At 37.1% G+C, this 19,993-nt stretch overlaps 2 protein-coding genes across 2 annotated transcripts; both read left to right on the forward strand.

Moving 5' to 3' along the window:
- Window positions 1-4,333: 4,333 nt before the first annotated feature.
- On the forward strand, window positions 4,334-8,429 carry LOC121242022 (disease resistance protein Roq1-like). The gene is made up of 4 exons (XM_041139904.1): window positions 4,334-4,948; window positions 5,561-6,662; window positions 7,320-7,601; window positions 7,693-8,429. Exons 1-4 carry the CDS (start codon window positions 4,674-4,676, stop codon window positions 7,897-7,899), a joined length of 1,866 nt encoding a protein of 621 aa, XP_040995838.1. The 5' UTR covers window positions 4,334-4,673; the 3' UTR covers window positions 7,900-8,429.
- Window positions 7,914-9,232, forward strand: LOC121242023. The gene is made up of 2 exons (XM_041139905.1): window positions 7,914-8,604; window positions 8,687-9,232. The coding sequence occupies exons 1-2, from the start codon at window positions 8,065-8,067 to the stop codon at window positions 9,101-9,103; spliced, it is 957 nt and encodes a 318-aa protein (XP_040995839.1). The 5' UTR covers window positions 7,914-8,064; the 3' UTR covers window positions 9,104-9,232.
- The last annotated feature ends 10,761 nt before the right edge of the window (window positions 9,233-19,993 follow it).

Genomic DNA, 19,993 nt, shown 5'->3' on the forward strand with positions numbered 1-19,993 from the left:
AAGGAAAACGTGGAGCCAGAGCATAGATTGGGTCCCAAATGACTGAACAAATATACAATATAGAATATGCAGAATATAAGTTTTGAGTGACTCATCATCAACATAAATAAAGCTCGATTTGGAATCAAATTCTGAAAAAAAAAACTATTAAATGATATAAAAAGTATAATAGATATGTAAGTAAGAAATATGTTAAATTCGTAGAAGTGTCACTTCTGAAGGAATCTATAGTATGAATTGACATATAATTATCATATTAAAACATGAGAAAATATAATAATTCGGCATGAGCATGTATTATCTAAGATTATATGCCTAGAACCCAACAACACAAATACCAGCAAACCATTGACATTTTTAATTCGGCACAACCCTTGACATTTTTCCTCTGAAAATTCTACAATATTTTCTTGATTTCCTTTTGGGTATGAAAAAGCCACCATTTAAAACTTCAAAATGATAGAACATATAAACCTAAATGAAGATATGTGACCTGTCGTCTTGTATTTAAATCTATAACATATCAAATAATGTTTTGCCATTGAAATCTGCAGAAGTGAACTGATGCTATGCTAAACAATCACGGCTTGAAATACCAAGTGCATTGCAACTCAATTTATTTGGGACTTTACTCTCTCTCTCTCTCTCTCTCTCTCTCTGAGTTTGGGAATAATCTGCAGAAGTAGCTGATGTTGTTTGGTTCTGTCAAACAGTTTTGGTGTCGACTCCAGAGTCACTCTGTTTCCTACTTGCTCGCTTAAAGTCCTGTTAATTATGTAAAGGAGGGACAGGGGGAGCTCATGTGGGGAGTCGGACCCACATACGCGGTTTCTGAACAACCATTACTATCAACTTGTAGACTTTTGGATTCTTCTTTATTGATTTCTTCAAGTGCTTTAAATTTTTGGCAGTAGTCTGCTTTAGTAGTGCTTTCAGATCGAACCAATCACTTTAAAAAGCATACAAAGTACCTCCCTTGTAAATTAAAAACTCAAGAACAAGATGTCTTCTTAGTTCTTCCATGGCCTTCCAAGCAGCTTCTTCCTCCGGCCTCTCGTCCACTTCTTCTTCTATCCGTTCGTGGATCGACCAGGTCGGCTTCTTATTTCTTTTTGAGAAAACTCTTTGTCAGTACCTAAACTTGTTTTTATCTTCTTCATGCACAAACATGCATTACAAGGATGTTTGATAAGCCAACTTGCACCCATTCACACAGAGTTCTGATCTGAACTAAACTTCTTGTGTGTAAAATTAACATCCAGACCGGATACCTACTAATTAATTCCCCGTACAAACTTTAAGACTTTTGAGATTTCACAAAGATGAATGCATGGTTCCTCAACTCTGTTCTTGATTTCTTGCTAAAAATAAATAAAAAATTCTTTGCATCTTTATTCTTTAAAACATTTAAAAGAATATTATAATATTTAAAAATAGTGAATATTATAAAAATATATATATTATCTTTAATTAATCAAATATCTTATATGATTCTCAGCTGTTGGACTAGTTTTGTTGTGAAATACTATGCAAAGTACACACACCAACGATGACAAATAAAGTAAAAGCAATACAATCAAGAACACAACACAGTATTTACGTGGTTCGGAAAATTGCCTACGTCCACAGGAGCTGCAGAAATCTTATTAACCAGAGGAGATTACAATCACTCAATCTCAACTCACACTCTCTAGGGCTTTTGCTCTCTCACACAATATGCACTCATAAGACAATTGTTCTCTCTCAAAATATGCTTCTGGCCGTACAACACAAGTCTAATATGACATATATATAGTGAGTGGCGCTGGAAACCCTAATATGGCAAAATCTGCGTACTTCGCTCGAGCGGAGTGTCGAGCGCGACTCGAGCGAACAGCCAAATGAACATTTGCTCGAGCGGAGTGTCAAGCGAACACTAGGGTTTGTGTCTCGCTCGAGCGGAGTGTCGAGCGAGACTCGAGCGAACCTCTCTGACTTGCCTTCGCTCGAGCGGTCTGTCGAGCGAAGTCGAGCGAACTTGGCTCGAGCCAACTGTCGAACCAACTTTCAGCAAACACTTTTTCAGCTCCAAACCAGTCTCCACATATACCCCAACAATCTCCCACTTGGAGACTGGGTCTCCACATGCCAGCCATTGTTTCTAGCCAAGCCCTATCATCTCTGCAGCTCACAGCTCCCGTCTTCAAGCTAGAAGACGCACTGAAGTCAAGCCCGACTTCAGTCTTCTACATACATCGCCCTTAGGGCGACTCACAACTCCCACTGCACTAGGAGTATCCGGTCTCAAACCGATCTTGGCAACCTTAGCCAACTTTCCCAGACTTTCATGAGGAACGACAAAGCTGACTCCCTTTGGCTTCCTCACATGTTTCGCGCGATCAAACCTGCCTTTTTGTACTATTGTATTTCCCTGCACATCACTGGATCTTGATGTCAAGTACAAAGAATTAGATCTCTTACCATGCGCTAAGACCAGCGCACCCTTAGTGATCTTCCAAGCCCCTCCAGAGAACGCTACTGCAAAACCGCTGTCATCAAGCTGTCCCACAGAGATCAGGTTTTTCTTCAAATTTGGAACATGTCTGACTTGCTGTAAAGTCCACACGCTCCTGTTTGGAAGTGTGATATGCACATCACCCACTCCCACTACATCTAGTGTCTTTTCATCAGCCGTATACATCTTCCCAAAATCACCAGCAACATAATTCTGCATGATTTCTCGATGTGAAGTACTATGGAACGAAGACCCTGAATCTAACACCCAATCATCAATCGGACTGTGCACTGCAAGAAGTAAGGCATCATGAATTTCTTCAGCCACTACATTTACAACATCATCATCAGAAATTTCTTGATTCCTGCAGTTTCTCTTGATGTGGCCCGGCTTGCCACAACTCCAGCATGTGATCTGCTGCCCAGATCTCATCTTGCTATTTCCCCTGCTCTTGGAGCTTGACTTGCCATGTCCTCTGCCTCTATTGTCAACAATCAAGGCAGATCCTGAACCCGAGGACTCACCAAAGTCTCTCCTACGTACTTCTTCAGCAAGCACCATGTCACGTATGTCATCGTAGTTCAGTTTTGCCTTGCCGGCTGAACTACTCACAGCCATCCTCATGGCCTCCCAACTATTTGGCAACGATGCCAACAAAATCAATGCTCTGATCTCATCATCAAACTCAATCTCTACAGAAGACAGTTGATTTGTGATCGTATTGAATTCATTCAAGTGTTGGGCTACAGACATACCTTCAGACATCTTCAGATTGAACAATTTCTTCATCAAGTGCACCTTATTGTTCGCAGACGGCTTTTCATACATACCTGACAAAGTCGCCATGAGATCCACCGTGGTTCTCTCCTTACTGACATTGTGTGCCACTGTTCTGGACTAGGTCAGCCGAACAAGACCTAGAACCTGTCGATCTAACAGGGTCCACTCAGCATCAGTCATGCTCTCCGGCTTCTTTCCCAACAGTGGAAGGTGGAGCCTCTTCCCATAGAGATAATCCTCAATCTGCATCTTCCAGTATCCAAAATCAGTGCCATCAAACTTCTCGATCTCGGGTGCGTTTACTTTATCTCCAGCCATCATTCTCTTTCAGATCCAACCTTGGCTCTCTGATACCAGTTGTTGTGAAATACTATGCAAAGTACACACACCAACGATGACAAATAAAGTAAAAGCAACACAATCAAGAACACAACACAGTATTTACGTGGTTCGGCAAATTGCCTACGTCCACAGGAGCTGCAGAAATCTTATTAACCAGAGGAGATTACAATCACTCAATCTCAACTCACACTCTCTAGGGCTTTTGCTCTCTCACACAATATGCACTCACAAGACAATTGTTCTCTCTCAAAATATGTTTCTGGCCGTACAACACAAGTCTAATATGACATATATATAGTGAGTGGCGCTGGAAACCCTAATATGGCAAAATCTGCGTACTTCGCTCGAGCGGAGTGTCGAGCGCGACTCGAGCGAACAGCCAAATGAACATTGGCTCGAGCGGAGTGTCAAGCGAACACTAGGGTTTGTGTCTCGCTCGAGCGTAGTGTCGAGCGAGACTCGAGCGAACCTCTCTGACTTGCCTTCGCTCGAGCGGTCTGTCGAGCGAAGTCGAGCGAACTTGGCTCGAGCCAACTGTCGAGCCAACTTTCAGCAAACACTTTTTCAGCTCCAAACCAGTCTCCACATATACCCCAACAAGTTTCGCATAAATCAGAGTTCAAAGTTCCAAATATGTGCAAGGCAGGTGCATGAAAGAGTACTGTTTATGTAAAGGACGGACAAGGGAGCTCATGTGGGGACTCGGACTACCTACACACGCGGTTTCTGAACAGCCATTACTATCAATAGCACATCCCCACTTTTCCCCTTTCTTTGACCCACTTCTTTATAATTGCACCTCTCTCGTGAGCATCAGAAGATGACTTCTTCCATGGCCTTACAAGGAGCTTCTTCCTCGCTCTCGTCTTCTTCTTCTTCCATCCGTTCGTGGACTCACGATGTATTCTTGAGTTTTAGAGGTGAGGATGTTTGCCAAAAATTTATTTCTCATCTATACCATGCTTTGCATCACAGGGGAATCAACACCTGTATAGACAAGAATCTTGAAAGAGGATAAGACATTTTGCCGAAACTTTTTAAAGATATTGAAAGATCAATGATTTCTATAATTGTACTCTCTAAAAACTATCCAGCGTCCAGATGGTGTTTAGATGAGCTACTAAAGATCCTTGAGTGTAAGGAAAAGGTAAAACAAATTGTCCTACCCTTGCTTTACGATGTATCTCCGTCAGAAGTACGACATCAAAAAGGAAATTTTGGAGAAGCATTTGCCAAACTTGGATGTAAGATCAAGGATGAAGTAAAGGTTACAAAGTGGAATGCAACTTTACAAAAAGTAGCCAATTTTTTCGGATTCACATTAGGGGACAGGTACTTTTAATGAGCTATGCTTTTATATTTGTTTATATGTGATGTTAAAGAGAATCTAAGAATTTGCAAATTGATTAAGATATGATGCGTTTCCAAACTATTTGATATTTATCAGTCTTTTGCATACCATACTTAAATTAGAAATCTTTTCTTATTGAGGGATTTAAGATCGTACTACCACATTCATTTCACATGAAGTTTAGAGGAGAAACAGAACAGAAGAACATGAAAATATACAAATCGAAATCTTCTCTCTATTTTTTTTTCTTTTATTTTTGGGTTCTATAAAAATAAACAAATGTTTTATGCATCCATTTGTTTAGAGATATACAGACTGAAAAATACTCTTAGTTATAAGTTTCAGAATTAAGGGAGGGACAAATTCAAGAATGGAAAAAAAATAGCTATAAAATATTTAATAATTCATATAAAGAATGAAAAATGTAAGTATGAGAAGAGCATAAGGAAGAAGAAAGGCTACCTTTGACATGGTAATCTACTAGTGTCATTTTGCAATGGATAAAAAAAGACAATGTATACCAAATCATCTTTATGCATGTATTACGGTGAAAAGTCTTAACTATTTTAATTTCTTGTCTTTTATATTGATAGGAATGAATCAGAGTTTATTGAGGACATCAGTAAATGGGTGGAGTCAATAATGGTGAATTGTACATTTCTTAATGTTGCAAAGTATCCAGTTGGAAAAAAGTCACGTGTACGAGACATTTATCAACATTTAAGTATAGGAAGGAATGATATTATATGCATGGTAGGGATATTTGGAACTGGTGGAATTGGTAAGACAACTATTTCAAAAGAAATTTATAACAGGATCTCTTATCAATTTGAAGGAAGTTGTTTCTTGAAAAATATTAGAGAAACTTCAAAAGCAGAAGGTCTGATCCAGTTGCAAAAAACACTTCTTTCTAAGATTTTGGGAATAAGTTTGGATTTTCATGACATTGATAGAGGCATCAATGTGATTAGGCATAGACTTTGCTCTAAAAGGATTCTCCTAATTCTTGATGATGTGGATGAATTGGTCCAACTAGTAACATTAGCTGGAGCTCTTGATTGGTTTGGTTCAGAAAGTAGAATCATCATAACAACAAGAGATCAACATTTATTAAATTTTTCTAAAGCTGTTTCAAAATATGAGTTGGAGATTTTGGCTAAAGATGAAGCTCTTAAGCTCTTTAGCTTGCATGCTTTTGAGAAAGATGAACCGCTTGACAATTATGTGGAACTCTCTAAACAAGTATTGCAATATGCTCAAGGTCTTCCACTTGCTTTAACAGTGATAGGTTCAACTCTAAAAGATCGAAGCATTCATCAATGGAAAAGTGTATTGAATAAATATAAACAAATCCCCGATGTAAATATTCAGAGTGTACTTCGAGTAAGTTACAATGGATTGGAAGATAATGAGAAGGACATGTTTCTTGATATTGCATGTTTCTTCAAAGGAGAACCTTTGGCTGATGTCATTAAAATATTTGAAAATTGTGGTTTCTCTTCTGATTATGGTATACGGAGGCTTGTAGACAAGTGTCTTATCACTGTTGATGAGTGGAATAAAAGTGTTTGGATGCATGACTTGCTACAATATATGGGTCGAGAAATTGTTCGACTACAATCACCAACAGAACCTGGCGAACGTAGTAGATTATGGTTTCATGAGGATGTTCATCACGTGTTGGAAGAAAGTACGGTAAGAGTCCCAAAAAAAAATTATTTAGTTTTACATTTATTACCTTTTTTAGTAGTGAAACCTACTGGAATATATATATATATATATATATATATATCTTATAAATCTAAATGATTTTAAGTTATATATAGAATCTTTTTAATTAAGTTGCGTCAATAAAAGTATCAAACATCCTTTTTTATTTCAAATATCCTATTATTTTCTTCATGAGTGTCTTTATTTTGTGAAAAGTTTTCGAGTCACATGTCAGTTGGGAAGAGACGTTCTTTGATTTTTTTTATTTTTATTTTTTTTATACGAGAGACTATTTAGTATTTTAAATTTCAACAATCAGAAAATACCAAAAATAGCTTCATTTTATGCATGAGTAATGCTACGGCTCTCGAAGTTTTGTCCCGAAAAAATGTCCCAAACATTATACTTTACTTTTTTATTTTTCTTTCTTTTTTTTTCATGTATTTTTTTAATCATCATAAATTTTTTTTTTTAAAAAAGTACAATATCATTAAAAAACACTTCCTTAATCACTAAGGAAAAAAAAAAAAAAAAAAAAGGCATTCGGGACACTTCTTCGGGACCCAAATTCGGGTAACAAAGCATTTCTATTTATGCATTAGTTTTACTAACACTCTTGTCATGTATTTTCTCATGTCTCAAGGTACAAACAAAATCGAAGGCATTATAGTAGAAATGCCCAAAGGCGAGGAAATGATTATTTTGAGTCCCGAAGCATTTGTACAGATGAAAAGACTTAGAGTGTTTATCAATCGTAATGCAGGTTTTTCAAATGGACCTAATTATCTCTCCAACGAGTTGAAAGTACTTGATTGGTTTGAATATTCACTACAGTCTTTGCCACCCAATTTTCATGGAAATCAACTCATTATCTTCAAAATGCATGGTAGCTTCATCAGGGAGTTAAGCTTCATCAAGTTCAAGGTACCAATATAATCTTCAATAACTTTTTTTCTTTAAATTTATTTATTTTTTAACTCCTTTCAATTTATTTATTTTTTTCCTTTTTTGATAGAATGTGACAACTATGGGTTTCGATGATTGTAATTTGTTAACCAAAGTCCCGGATCTTTCAAGCATGTCAAATTTGAAGGAATTGATTGTTGAAAAGTGTACAAGTTTAGTTGAGGTGCATGATTCTGTTGGATCCTTGGATAATCTTTTAAAATTGAGTTTTGCGAATGCTCTAACCTTCGAATATTTCCAAGAAGACTCAAGTTGAGATCTTTACGCGACCTTAATCTTTGTTATTGCTCAAACCTTCATGAATTTCCTGAAATTGGTTGTGAAATGAAGTATTTACATTCATTAAATCTACTTTGCACCGCAGTGGAAGAACTATCTTTATCTATTAGGAACCTCACTGGACTTGATGTTTTATTTATAAATGGCTATAAAAACCAACATTCTTGTACTGCAAAATTTACACACGCTTGGAATTGGTGGTCCAAAGGTGGAAGACCAGATTTTATCGAGGGAAGAAAAACTCCTTGAATTGTCGCATCCAACGAATTCAAGAACTACATTACAAGTGTTGAATCTTCCAAATTGTCCCCAAACAGAATCAAGTTTCTTTCCAAAATCAAGTTTATTTACCAAGTTTAATTCCTCGGCCACTTTCAACAAGTTAATTCTATCGGAAAGTGAGATGGTTAGCCTTCCCACGTGCATCGAAGGATTTGTTGCACTCAGTGAACTCTACTTGCGGGATTGTGAGAAACTTGAAGAAATCTTAGAACTTCCACCAAATATTAAAAGTGTAGATGCAACGGGATGCATGTCGTTACAAAGATTTTCCGTAGTATCAAGAATATTGAAATTCAATGGAAGCCACATCAGGTCGCTAAGAATGATTCAATTGGGTGGATGCGAAAAAATGCATGAGGAGATTTGTAATTATAAAGTGCCAAATCCTTTACTGTGGAAGGTATGTATATATGTTTCTCATTCTCTCTTAATTCTTTATAAGATGCATGACTTGTAAACTGATGATGATATTGGTTTAACAGAGACATTATAAGGCCACTGCGTTATTGGAAAATGAGATTCCAGAGTGGTTCCGGTATCAGAAAGAATTTTTAGAAAATGAAATTGTCAAGAGTGGGAATGATGATGTTTTCCAACTGAGGAAAAATGAGGAATGGGTAATAAATATTGAGGGGCCACACTATTTGGAAGATATAAGTGGGATTGTAGTATATGCCCTTGTGTTTTATAAAGAAGCTTGTGAAAGTACAGATTTTATTTATGATGCTGAGATAACCAGTAACAACTCCAATCATGTATGCCGTATCGATTTCGATGAAGTGGTCAATTTGATTAATATTGATGGTACAGGTGGAAGCGGATATGATGTAAAGGTGGGGTACTCCGATTTAGAATCATTTGAGCTAAAGGTTTTGGACAATTTGAGACCTTCGTCCTGATCCCGATGTTTGGGATCCTTATCATTTGCTGGTACCCTTTTATAGAAGTTGCGGAGCCAATGTTGTATACAAGCACGAGAGCTATGCACATGAAAGACGAAAAATGGATTGAATGATTTTGGGATTTTCATTTTTGTTTGTTTTATCTGCCTTTTAGACTTGATTTGGTATTTGCCATTGGAAACAAGTGCCCATTTTATTAGCTCAATGATGTCACTATCTCACAGTACTCTTGGAATCCAATCAGTAGCCTTACACAGAAGAAAAGATGGATTCTTAAACTAGGGGCATCAAACTTCCAAATCTGGTGGAGAAGGACTATGATGATCCAAAGGTAAACTTGGAGTTAGAGCTTCATCTTGGTATCAAGCATGCATTTCAAACATTAATTAGCTTGGAAGGTTTTTACTTTGTTCATTTACTTATAGCCATTAGTTTGTTTCTTGGATGATGAATTCAAGTATTGTGCTGCTCTGAAAGTTTACTTCTATATCCTTATTACAACAAGTATATCTCAGCTGAAAAATCAGAAAACACCTCTTCTCATTCCATTATAAAATTTCCATTAAGTTGGAGAGCAACATATACTACAAAAACAAATAAGTATTCATCGATATGCATGCATTATACATATTTGTCGTAATGTCTCTGTATTTTGTGTTGTTTTCTAAATTCATCATCCAACACCAGACTCATATGGTACTAACCCTCTGTATTTTGTGTTTATATCAATTTTGTATACCAACAATGTTAAGAGGTGGCTTGAATTCAGTTGAAATAGTGCTATGTCGTATGTTCGCTTGAGCGGAGGTTCACTTAGCTTGAGCGAACCTCCGCTCGAGCGAAATCAGGCAGAGAGCTTCGCTTGACACTTAGCTCGAGCGAAATCAGGCAGAGAGCTTTGCTCGACACTCGCTCTACATTCAACTCGAGCGAAATGTCTTAAACCTACGCTCGCTCGACACTCGCTCGAGAGTTCGCTCGAGCCAATGTTCAGAGAAGTGAATTCTCACTGTTTCTATAAATATCAAACGGCGCCTCCTTTTCACAATAGACTTTAGAAATCATTTTTGTCTTGTTTTAGTGATTTCTTGAGAGAAGTGAGAGAGCAAGAGAGATAACTTCTTTGAGAAAGAAATTTTGTATTATTCTTCTGTACTCTATCTTTGTTGATAGTGAAAGCTCTGATACCGACCCCACCAGTGGACGTAGGCTCACTTTGAGCCGAACTACTTAAATCTTGGTGTTGTGTCTGTGTGATTGTCAATATTTTCTTTTGCTTATTTCCGCTACTATACTTCGAGTTAGTCTTAGATATACAGTTATTTCCAACAAATTGGTATCAGAGCTTGGCTCAGTATGATCTGGTGGGATGGCTATGGCTAAGTTTGAAGTGGAGAAATTTGACGGTCAGAACAGTTTCAGTTTATGGCGCATCAAGATTAAGGCTTTACTGTGACAACAGAGCTTGTCAAAAGTATTAGAAGAGAAGGTATTAGACGATTCTCCGGCTCCTTCAAAAGAAGAAGAAGAAAAGGTACATAGTACTATTCTTTTGTCACTATCTGATGGAGTTTTAAGGGAGGTTGCTGACGAGGAGACTGCAAGTGGTCTTTGGTCTGCACTTGAGAATCTATACATGAAGAGATCTCTCACCAATCGTTTGTATTTGAAACAATGGTTATACACTCTCAAAATAAAGGAAGGTACTCTTATTTCTGAACACCTAGATGAATTTAATAAAATCATTATGGATCTGAGGAACATTGATATTAAGCTTGAAGAAGAGGATCAAGCGTTAATTATTTTGTGTTCATTACCCATATCTTTTGAGAACTTTGTAAATTCCATGTTGTATGGTAGAAATACAATTTCCTTGGTAGATGTAAAATTTGCTTTGAATTCTAAGGAATTGAGGAATAAATTGAGTGTGAAGAGCACTAATGAACAAGCTAGTGGCTTGTTTGTTAAGGGGTTCTCAAGTAGGGGTAGATCAACTGACAGGGGTTCAAAGAAGTATAAGGGTAAATTCAGGGGCAGTTCACAGACAAAGTTTAGTAAGAAAAATGTCAAATGTCATTACTGCCATAAGTTTGGTCACTACAAAAATGAGTGTCCAAAACTGAAAAACAAAAAGGATGGCACTAGTTCCTTTAATGCCATTAGTGTTGCTGATGAAAGGTCTAACGACTCAGATATTGTTCTAGCAATTAGCGACTCCAGTAGTCGCTTTAGTGACAAGTGGGTCATGGACTCAGCTTGCACTTTTCATGTGTCCCAAGAGGGACTGGTTCACTAATTATGAATCAGTCAACGGTGGTTCCATTTTGTTAGGGAATGATATGGCTTGTAAAATTGCTGAGATTGGTTCAGTCAGGATAAAGATGTTTGATGGAATTGTTAGGACATTGTCTAATGTTCGACACATTCCAGAGTTGAAAAAGAATCTTATTTCTTTGGGTACTCTTGATTCTTTGGATTTTAAGTATACTGGTGAAGGTGGAGCTATCAGAGTCAGTAAGGGCTCCATGGTTGTGATGAAAGGAGATAAGACAAATGGTCTTTATTTCCTTCAGAGCTCTACAGTGACAGGTGCAGCTGCAGTGTCTGTTTCAGATGATCCAGACTCAGATGTCACTCGTTTGTGGCACATGCGTTTGGGTCATATGAGTGAGAAAGGGATGTCTATTCTGAGTAAGCAAGGTTTGTTATGTGACCAGAAGATAGAGAAACTAGATTTCTGTGAACATTGCGTGTTTGGAAAACAGTGCAGGGTTCAGTTTTCTACAGGGGTTCACAGAACCAAAAGTTCTGTGGACTATATTCATTCTGATCTTTGGGGTCCATCTTCTGTTCCATCAAAAGGTGGAGCTCAGTATTTGCTTACGTTCATTGATGATTTCTCACGGAAAGTTTGGGTTTATTTTCTGAAGCAGAAAAACGATGTATTTGTTAACTTCAAACAGTGGAAAGCTTTATTGAAAATCAGACGGGCAAGAAAATCAAGTGACTTCGAACTGACAATGGTATGGAGTTTTGCGGAGGTGAGTTTGATGAATTCTGCAAAAATGAAGGTATTGCCAGACACCGTACAATTAGACATGCTCCACAGCAAAATGAGGTAGCTGAACGGATGAACAGGACTCTCTTAGAGAGAGCCCGCAGTATGCTTTCCAATGCAGGCTTGTCTAAAGATTTCTGGGCTGAAGCAATTAACACAACCTGCTTCTTGGTCAATCGTTCTCCAGCCACAACTATTGGTTTGAAGACTCCAAATGAGGTATGGTCTGATACTCTTGCTGATTATTCAAATTTGAAAATTTTTTGTTGTCCTGCATATTTCCATGTTAATGATGGAAAACTTGAGCTAAGTGCAAAGAAAGGCATATTCATTGAGTATGCCAGTGGGGTGAAGGGATTTAAGTTGTGGTGTGCTGATCTTAAATCACCCAGGTTTGTGATCAGTAGGGATGTCGTATTTGATGAAAAATCCATGCTTAATCCGAGAAAGGAGATTATTGTGTCTACATGTAAAGAACAGGATATTGGAAAGCAGGTGGAGTTTCAGGTGGAAGCACCACAAGGGTTGCCCAGTGGCACCCAAGATCATGCTATTGCAGATGAGCATGACTCTAATTCGAGTAGCGGCGCACAAGGTGAGCAAGACTACAATATAGCGACTGGTAGACAGAGGATGCAGATTAGACCACCTTAGAGATATGCTCATGCAGATATGGTGATGTATGCTCTTACTACGGCAGAGAATACTGTTGGTTAGGAGCCTTCTAGTTATTCAGAAGCTGTCAAGAGCGAAGAATCTGCACAGTGGTGCGCAACTATGATTGAAGAGATTGAGTCTCTTCACAAAAACCAAATATGGGATTTGGCTTTGTTGCCAAGGAAGGTGAAGACTGTTGGCTGTAAATGGGTCTTCAAAAGAAAGAGGGAATCCAGGTTGACACAGATGCAAGATACAAGGCACGCTTAGTTGCTAAGGGCTTCTGTCAGATTGAAGGCATCGACTTCAATGAAGTCTTCTCTCCAGTTGTGAAACATAGTTCGATCAGAGTGCTACTTGCTACAGTAGCATTGTATGACCTAGAGCTACAGCAACTTGATGTTAAAACAGCGTTCCTACATGGTGAGCTTGACGAGACCATCTATATGCATCAGCTAGAGGGGTTCATTGTTGAAAGTAAAGAAGATCATATGTGCAGATTGAAGAAATCATTATATGGTTTGAAGCAGTCTCCAAGGCAATGGTATAAACGTTTTGATTCCTTTATGATTGATCATGGTTATTTGAGAAGTAACTATGATAGTTGTGTTTATCATAAGGAATTATCTGATAAGTCTTTCATTTATTTGCTATTATATGTTGATGATATGCTTATTGCTGCTAGAGGCATATTTGACATTGGTTTGTTAAAGACCCAACTCAGAAATGAGTTTGAAATGAAAGACTTAGGTGTTGCAAAGAAGATTTTGGGGATGGAAATCTTCAGAAATAGGAAAGCTAGAAAGTTGTACTTGTCCCAGGGAAAGTGCATTGAGAAAGTTCTTTAGAGATTTGGAATGTTTGATTCCAAACCAGTAAGTACACCACTTGCTACACACTTTAAACTTTTAGCTTCCCTATCTCCTCAGACAGATGAAGAGGAATAGTTCATGGCTAGTGTTCCTTATTCCAGTGCAGTTGGCAGTATAATGTATGCAATGGTTTGCACTCGTCCGGACATTTCACAGGCAGTGAGCGTAGTTAGCAGGTATATGGCTAATCCGGGTAAGACTCATTGGCAGGCTGTGAAATGGATACTTAGGTATTTAAGAGGAACCTTGAACTTTGGCTTAATATTTGATAGAGATATTGATCTCAGTTCCAAAGTTACTGGTTTTGTTGATTCAGATTATTTACCAAGATAAAAGAAGATCATTGACAGGTTATGTTTTCACTTTGTGTGGGTCTGCTATCAGTTGGAAAGCAACAGTGGATTAGTTGCTTTATCAACTACAGAGGCAGAGTACATGGCAGTAGCAGAGGTTGTTAAGGAGGCCATTTAGTTGAAAGGCTTAATCAATGATTTGGGATTACAGCAAGATGAGATTTTAGTATTCTGTGACAGTCAGAGTGCAATACATTTGACCAAAAATCAAATGTATCATGAGAGAACGAAGCACATTGATGTCAGGTATCATTTTCTCAGAGAGATTGTTACAGAGGGTGTTATACAGATTCTGAAGATTGCTACTACTGAGAATCCAACAGATATAATGACAAAGCCAGTTGCAGTGTACAAGTTCAAACTCTGTTTGGACTTAATTGGTGTTCGCATTTTGTGATTCCCGTAAGGGATTTGGTGGTGGGGGTTGGTTTTGTGGTCAGAGGTTTTTTTTGTGTTGGAATTGGCAGAGTTCAAGCCAAGGTGGATATTTGTTAAGAGGTGACTTGAATTCAGTTGAAATAGTGCTATGTCGTATGCCCGCTCGAGTGAAATCAGGCAGAGAGCTTCGCTCGACACTCGCTCGACATTCAGCTCGAGCGAAATGTCCTAAACCTACGCTCGCTCGAGAGTTCGCTCTAGCCAATGTTCACAGAAGTGAATTCTCACTATTTCTATAAATATCAAACGGCGCCTCCTTTTCACAATAGACTTTAGAAATCATTTTTGTTTTGTTTTAGTGATTTCTTGAGAGAAGTGAGAGAGCAAGAGAGATAACTTCTTTGAGAAAGAAGTTTTGTATTATTCTTCTGTACTCCATCTTTGTTGATAGTGAAAGCTCTGATACCGACCCCACCAGTGGACGTAGGCTCACTTTGAGCCGAACCACTTAAATCTTGGTGTTGTTTCTATGTGATTGTCAGTATTTTCTTTTGCTTATTTTCGCTACTATACTTCGAGTTAGTCTTAGATATACAGTTATTCCCAACAAACAATCTTGATGATTTATTAGAAATTGAAATTGTTAAGAGTTCGGTTAATACCCAACTGAAGGGAAGAGAAGCATGGGTAATAGATGTTGAAGGGCCACACTAGTTTGAGGAGATAAGTGGAATTGTATTGTATCATGTTCTGTTATTTTAAGAACATGGTATGTTTAGGTGTTTTATTTATGATGCTGAGATAACTCATAACAGCTCAAATCATGTATGTCAAGAAAATAAGGTGGAATTGGTTAATGATTTTTGGATTAGAAGGAGATTCGAATATCGTGTATGGTTGGGGAACGCCGATGTAGCATCTTTTGGACTAAAGGTTTTGGACAACTTGCGAGTTGGATTTTATCCCAATGATCATCCAGGGATGGGTACCATTTTAAGCCAATGTGGTATACAAGCATTATAGGAGACCAAGTAAAAAACAGAAAAATGGTTGAAATCAATCTTCCATGAAGTCCTCAACAAATGAACCCAAGTCGCCCCTCTGTTGCTACTATTTCTTTTGGTTGGAATATCTTCATCTATCTTCAACTTTGAATGACCTTGGAATCCAATTGGAGTAAGAGCTTGACTTAGAATCAAACACAATCCATTATTTGCGATGGATGAATGACTTATACGTTTAAAAGAGCTGAATCTTAAGACCACTCCACTATTGCCATGTCATCCATCTCTCTCTCTTTTTCTGTCTCTCTTCTCTGGTTATTTGTACAGTTAAACAATTTGGAGTTAGCCTTCAACCTTGCTAAAAATGGAGAATCTTCCTGCTACCAATCAACTTTAATCTTTTCACTTCGATTATTTACTTATAACCATTGGTTTGTTTCTTGGATTATGAATTTAAGGGTTGTGCTGCCCTGAAAATTATCTTATTACAAGTATCTGCTAAGAACGCTCATCGGCACCTATTTAATATCTCCTTTTCAGTCTAGATAGATCGAAACACAGAAAATACTTCAGAATTATGAGTGAGATCTATGATATTGAGGCAGTTTGGGAATAGGGATGCATTTTTCTTGGGTTCATCTCTTCTAAAATCAACATTATTACTCCACATTAAAAGGCAACGCTATTCTCATGGATTGATCTGCATAATGCATATTTCTCGTAATTTCTTTGTATTTTGTATTGTTTTCTACATAAATGCACCTAGACTCCTTTAAACACCCGTATAGTATATATGATAGACAGTCAGAACAAGGGCTTCTTATGTCTTTTTGAGAGAGTTCTTTTTCAATACCTAAACTTGTTTATATCTTCTTCAAGCGCAAACGTAGCATGTTTGACAAGCCAACTTGCACCCATTTACACGAATTTGAATTAAAGTCCTTCTGCATAAAACAACTACCGATACCGGATATCACTAAGCTCCATGTTGAACTGAATTGAAATGAGTTAAATTTTTTATAAATAGTAGCGAGTTGAGATGGTAGAACGAGTTTTATGGGAGTCACCTAAGATGAATTCATATGTTTGGATATTAAAATGAGTAGATGTATTTATGAGAAGTTGAAAAAGGTTGTGGATCACACGTGTAAAGAGGTGTTGAGTTGAAATAAATTGTGGATCACACTTATAAAGAGATTTTGAATTGAATGGTATTTAGTAATTTGAGAGTTATATATTTAGATGTTAGGATAGATAAAAAACAAAACCTAATTGAGATGAGCTGAGCTCATTCAAGGATCCAAACGAAATCTTGGTTGTGTTTGAGTACTGAGGTGATTTCAGATATTCTATGAATAGTAGTGAAAATATAATTATATAATATTAAATAACAATGAATAGTATGTAAAAAAATAATAATAAAATACTGAATAGTATATTCCATTATCCAAACTTGTCCTGAATCATGATTGTATAAGAGTATTTATAATGGTTTGCAAGCTGTAAACAACCTAATAGGAAAGGATAAATACATTAAAGAAGCTGATATTGGTTGCTCTGTTTGGAGCTGTTTTCCTACCAGTGGCCAGCTCTTTGATTGCCGTAATGGAGTTTTTCATATTCGTAATGTTATCGTTGTCTGCATTGACTTGTTTTGTTTCTTTCCTTTGTAGAGACGGAATGATTTGTTGTGGTGATAGTGTCATGTTTTTTTCTTTTACACTGGTGGAAAAGTCATGTATGTTTAATAGAAGTGATGGACGTATACTGCTGAAGATATTACTTGGAATGAGAGGCGTTGTGTCGGTGGAGATCATCTCATTACTTTTGTAACAATTAGTGATGTTTCTTCAATGTCCAACACAGTATATGGACTGGGTGTGTCCCATTCCATCATTGCAATAATTTGGCTACCCCTTGGGCAGGTTCATGTATTTGTTTTGCTCACTTCTCCGAGAAGATTAGCTTTCCCCAGTAGCTGAGGGTATTTCTTATCTTCTTGTTTTGTTAACTTTAAAAGAAGTGACTGGTGGAAATGGTATATGTCCTGCTGGTAGCCCCCGCTCCCAGTTTTTTTTTTTTTTTTTAATTTTTTTTTACTTAATAATTAAGGATGTACTTTTTAATAATATTGTATTTTTTTATTTTTTTAAAAAAATATTTTAAAATGTTAAAAAATACATGTATGAAAAAAAAAAAATTAAACTAGCGGGGGCTCTACTGGGAGCGGTGGCTGTAGAGCCACTCATTGGTTTAAAGTGACTGGTGGCAGCAGTATCGCCCATGATGAGATTAAATAAAATATTTTTAATATTATTTTTGTTTTAAATTTTAAAAAAGTTAAATTGTTTATTTTATTTTGTATAAAAATTTGATAAAGTTGTAATGATTAGATGAGATTAAAAGTTTTGTGAAAGTAAACGAGATTTATTTTGAATTTTCTACAGGATGGTATTAGCGGGCCTCCTAGGTTTACAGTTGGGGATACCGCTAGTTATAAATTTTTTATTTATTTAATTTTTTTTAACATTCTTAATCATTAAGAAAAAAACAAAAACATATATAATTTACTAATAATCACTTTCTAAAATACAGAAATTGTTTATCTCATTTATTTTATCTCATCCTATCATTACAAATTTTTAAAATTTTTACATAAAATATAATAAACAATTTTATTTTTCTAAATCTCAAAACAATAATAATATTAAAAAATAATATTTTATTTAACTTTTAGTTATCATCTATAACTATTTCATCTTATCTCACTATTTTAACCATTTGTTTTGAATTTTCAACAACTGTAATGAATTTTTGGATTTTCTATATCTGTACTGAATCTTGAAACAAGTAACGTACGTGTTTACTCACCTTTCTATAGACATAAAACCATAGGGCAGTGCTCTATCGATCAACCAAAACATCAGTCCATTCACAGGTAAATTAAGAGTACAAGAAAGAAATGTGAGAATATTATAATGGCTAATATGTGAGAATTTTCAAAGACTCCAAACTCAAATATGTGAAGGTTTCTACTTTGGGAAAACAATTTGAAATTTTTAGTTCTGATTAAATTCCTGCATTGAGAAGTTTGTTTAGTAAATTGAAAGATTTGTCATCTCAAGTCCATTAAATTGATTTCCACTTGCTAAACCCATCAATTCTAAGGATCAGTTGAATCTCCAACAGGCAACAACTAGTTGCTTTGTGGACTAATGCTAGGCAACAACCCATCAATTCTATGATACTGCTATCACGGGAGATAAAAATTAATCCAAACACAATTTTATGATCCTCGGGCAAGAAACGCTCAAAACTTCTCTCATTACAATCTGATTCTTGAGTGTGAAATTGTTTTGAGTGAGTTTCACAAGACCATAGTGCCTCGCATATTTGAGTCTCGTCAGTGAGTTTCATTAACCACTGGTCATCCCTCCCCTTCTGTGGAGTTGGTTCAAGAGCTTTTCTCCAATATTCATGCCATCTCGAAATACGACTCATCTGGAGTTAGCCTACGTAACATTCAATTTCGAGTAACTCCGAGCATGTTAGCTAACTAGCTTAATGTCCCTCATGTAACCGATCCCCCTTATCCTTATTCTTCCACTTTTGCTCCCAGAAAGGTCGCCATTGCCACTTTCTCGTGTGGGTATGAAATTAATTGGGATGGTCGGACACCAATTAATACAGTCGAGTTTCCACATGACTATCTCCTTCTCATTCATGTAGTGCTAACTAATCTCTACCCTACAAACCATCAGAGTGATATAGGCCTAGACAAACCTAGTCTGCTCTATGATTTGATCAATGACGTTCCCATTTACTTGGAAAGTCACCTTTGTCGAATTATTCAATCGAGTAAGACCAAGACTGGATTACCTTTTGCATATCTTATCATGCGTATTGTTTTGTCCCAGTCAATTACTATTTATTCTCACGAGCCTAGAATTATTCTTAAGGCTTCTATTGGTCGTAAGACCATCTAGCTGAGTCGTGCACATATTCGTCCTCATCCTTTAGATCTTCCTGCACCTACTACTTGCCCATCCAATTATGCTCCATCCAACTCTACACCATTCACTTCTGCACCGGATTCTATTGAGCCAACCATATAGATGGTGCTTGATCACTTGATCCACATGGATGCTCGATTTGATTGTCTGGATGCTCGAGTCAATAACCTTGAACAACTGGTGATACGTCGCTTCAAGGACATGCAGGAGATCCTCGTTGCCACAACATGGCTTGAGCTAAGCTCCATACAAAAAGTTCACTCGATCTGCGCTCAACATACTCAAGCAAAGCTCATACAGAGAGTTTGCTTGACACTCGCTTGAAATAGTACTCAACGAAGCTCATACTGAGAGTTTACTCAACACTCGCTCGACATGGAGCTCGAGTGGAAGTTCATACAAAGTGTTCACTCGACATTCACCCAACATGGAGGTCGAGCAGAAGTTCATATAGAGAGTTCACTCAACACTGCATAAATAATTTATCTTTTTTTTTTTAATCTTGTCAAGGATCTTTCTGCCAGAAATAATTTTTTTGTGATCGGGTTTTTA

Source organism: Juglans microcarpa x Juglans regia, chromosome 8D, assembly GCF_004785595.1.
Source record: "Juglans microcarpa x Juglans regia isolate MS1-56 chromosome 8D, Jm3101_v1.0, whole genome shotgun sequence".
Lineage (NCBI taxonomy): Eukaryota > Viridiplantae > Streptophyta > Magnoliopsida > Fagales > Juglandaceae > Juglans > Juglans microcarpa x Juglans regia.

Bases quoted from the DNA above. Each gene is read 5' to 3' on its own strand.
- LOC121242022 (XM_041139904.1), top strand. From the start codon at position 4,674: ATGATTTCTATAATTGTACTCTCTAAAAACTATCCAGCGTCCAGATGG. The intron at 4,949-5,560 runs GTACTTTTAATG...TTATATTGATAG, and splicing joins GGATTCACATTAGGGGACAG to GAATGAATCAGAGTTTATTG. The intron at 7,602-7,692 runs GTACCAATATAA...CTTTTTTGATAG, and splicing joins TAAGCTTCATCAAGTTCAAG to AATGTGACAACTATGGGTTT.
- LOC121242023 (XM_041139905.1), top strand. From the start codon at position 8,065: ATGGCTATAAAAACCAACATTCTTGTACTGCAAAATTTACACACGCTT. The intron at 8,605-8,686 runs GTATGTATATAT...TTGGTTTAACAG, and splicing joins CAAATCCTTTACTGTGGAAG to AGACATTATAAGGCCACTGC.